A 2,848-nucleotide genomic window follows, 5' to 3' on the forward strand; every position below is an offset into this window, starting at 1 on the left:
TGCACCACGTCAGGATTCCGGCCAGATGGTTCTATTTTTCATCCATCATCCGTGAGGCTCCACACACATGAAATTGATTTATGGCCCCCCGCTTCGTGGGTGTGTGATGGAGGGGGAACCAGACCAGGGTTTTCCTTTTTTCTTTCCGATTATCAATTATTTTCTCATTTGTCTTTCTCGAAGTAGGGCCGGATCTCCGCCCGGAAAGAGAGAGAACGAGAGAGACTTACTTTTGGCAGGAATCTGCTTCCCGTGTTTCTTTTGTAGTTTTTCAAGCATTCGTTTCCTTTAACACACAAACGGAAGAACCGGCTCGGTCCGTTCCGTCGAAACAAAAACAATCCTTTTTCGGGGTTGGCTTGCTGCTGGCGTTCACCCAACCAACCAGCCAGCCTGCCAGCCGAGCCAGTCGAATGGAACGGTATCCTTGAAGTTCTGTGTTCTTCCCAGGCGCTAGGGTTCCACCGGCTCCCCTCGGTTACTTGCCATAAATCTCGATCGTGAAGTTGAACCGCTGATACGGTTGAGAGGTGAGCTTCAGGGTGACATTGGTTTGATTTATTCCGCCGGAAACAATTGCCGCCGTGCCACCGCGCCCGGCCGGCACGTTGTCTAGCGCGTATATGGCCGTGATGTTCGGTGGCCGGAAGGCTCCCTGCGTGGAAATGAAGTTAGCCCGGGCCCAACTTTTCTAATCCCAACTTTGGGTTCAATTCAATTTCGCGAACCCGTCGCCTACCGGAGCTGGCCTGTACTGGTGGACGCTACTTTTCTGCGGAACCGGAAGGGAGTTGTTCACGACGACCGCATAATCCAGGCGCCGATCGCCGGCCACACGGCGACCCCACTGGCGACTGTCGGCGTAGATGAGCACCACCGACAGGCTGAGGAACAGCACCAGACCACTCGCGATTGACTTCATTGTCGTCGTGAAGAATGATTACACTGCACCGATGTTTGCACGAAAACTGAGCCTCGCGGTCGACTGTGAAGCCCTTCATATAGCCCGTTACACAGTGAGTCACAGCTGTGACCACTCGAACTCGTCCAACTATCTCGTGACGCTATCTCTCGCGACCCACTCGAACCGATAGCACCAGATTCGGTCAGGCAGATGGTGACGGTAAGGGAATTTACATCCGTTTGCTATCTTTGGTACGCCACCACCAAACGTGACTCAAAATAAGTACAACAAGTGCAAACTCAAACCCGTTTCCTGTGCCCTCACGGACAATGTGATGACAAAGTAGTGGTCAGTGGTCAATATATAAAAATAAGGTCTCACCTGTATCGGTTCCCACCGTGCGATGTTCCCAATTTGCTGTGAAATTCCCCCGATATCGATGGGCTTTGAACGATCACTTGTTGCTATTATCAATAATTAACTCTTCACTAAATAACACGATACGCAGCGAAACACTTATCTAAACACACTCGAAGCATAGCACCGTAGGGCCTTGTCACGATAAAATACTATCAACTTCCACTTATAACCTTTCCGGCATTCTCATTAAACACACTCTGTGGAACCTGCGGAATAGGCAACGATCGGTCAAAATTGGTTGAAAAATGTTGAAGCTTTCACTTTAAGAACATGCTGACGGTGAATGGTCAGTTGAAGCAGAACTTGAAGCGAAAGCTTTCAATAATCTAATGATTGTAAGATATGGACGCTATTAGTAGTAACGAACAGGCGAATTGGAGCGAGTCAACCGCGAATGTCTATCCAATTTCGGGACCCCCGAATGCGGCTTTGCGCCGCCTTAAGAACGATTTAAGTCATCATTATTTATGCTACCGATTTATGCTAATTAGCTTAAGGTCGCGCTGGTGACGGCATGGCGCACTCGCCTTTCTTTCTCCCCTGTAGGCTGTTAGACATCCTCCGGCGTTGTACGACCAGTGAGTCGTACAGATGACTGAGGACTGCTTTGGCGAAAACCAAAAGAAGGAAATACCACAGCCAGGCCACGGCTCAGCACAGCGTTCGGCGGATCTTTACATACTTGAAGGGAGAAGTGTTCGCTCAATGCTGGGCGGCTGGTTTTGGTATGCAAAGCACTTAAAAGCATAATTTGGTCTCATTTCTGGAGGCGTTCTGGAAGTATTTCTTATCCCCGCTGTAGCCGAGGTAAATATGGTCATAAATTTGTGACGACGAAAGGACAATTATCCAATTTGGGAACGGCTTTTTGGGCGAACGTGGAACGCTCTCCAATCTCTCGCGCGCATCGATCATTCGCCAGTTCCGAGATTTAGATTTACATTTTACTAAATAAGTGCTCCAAGATTACGATTTCAATTGCGACAACATTTTACTCGGGATTCAGTCACTCAAAAAGTTTGTTCAGTTCGTCACTAACCTAATGCCGTTTGGTGGCCGTACTGCTCCTAGTCTCGGATTCATTACTTGCTAACCAAATACCACCACCATCCACAAATTTGCACTACAGCCCTGCAGTGGCCGAAACCGACCGCTCAGCAATCTGCGTAGAAATGAGTAGAAAATTAAATGTGCAAAAGAACTGGGCCGGAAAAACGGGCTGTCGACTGCAGCAGAAACAGTTTTCCGCGGGCCGCAACTCGCCACTTGACGGATGTAAGCAAACGGACCGTTTCGTTTCTGTTGCACCATTTTGCAACTGCAGCTGTAACTTTCCGGTACGCAGTGAGGGCTTTTTTGCTCATTTATGCTTCTCCGGAGACTCATTAGTGCGTCCGGAGTTTGGTGCCCGCGACCGCTTCTCCCCGTGGCCGTGGTGCAAATAATTTATCCAACTGACCATTCGGTGGATACTCTTCGGGAACTATGCTGCGGCTTGTTAAGTATGGGGTGGTTCGGGCTGGC

At 49.2% G+C, this 2,848-nt stretch overlaps 1 protein-coding gene across 1 annotated transcript; it reads right to left on the reverse strand.

The window, feature by feature from the left end:
• Positions 1-226: 226 nt before the first annotated feature.
• Positions 227-971, reverse strand: LOC131216453 (uncharacterized). Its single transcript, XM_058210949.1, has 2 exons — positions 740-971; positions 227-655 (listed from the first exon to the last, which is right to left on the reverse strand). Exons 1-2 carry the CDS (start codon positions 920-922, stop codon positions 479-481), a joined length of 360 nt encoding a protein of 119 aa, XP_058066932.1. The 5' UTR covers positions 923-971; the 3' UTR covers positions 227-478.
• Positions 972-2,848: the final 1,877 nt, after the last annotated feature.

Source organism: Anopheles bellator, chromosome 1 (genome assembly GCF_943735745.2).
Source record: "Anopheles bellator chromosome 1, idAnoBellAS_SP24_06.2, whole genome shotgun sequence".
NCBI lineage: Eukaryota > Metazoa > Arthropoda > Insecta > Diptera > Culicidae > Anopheles > Anopheles bellator.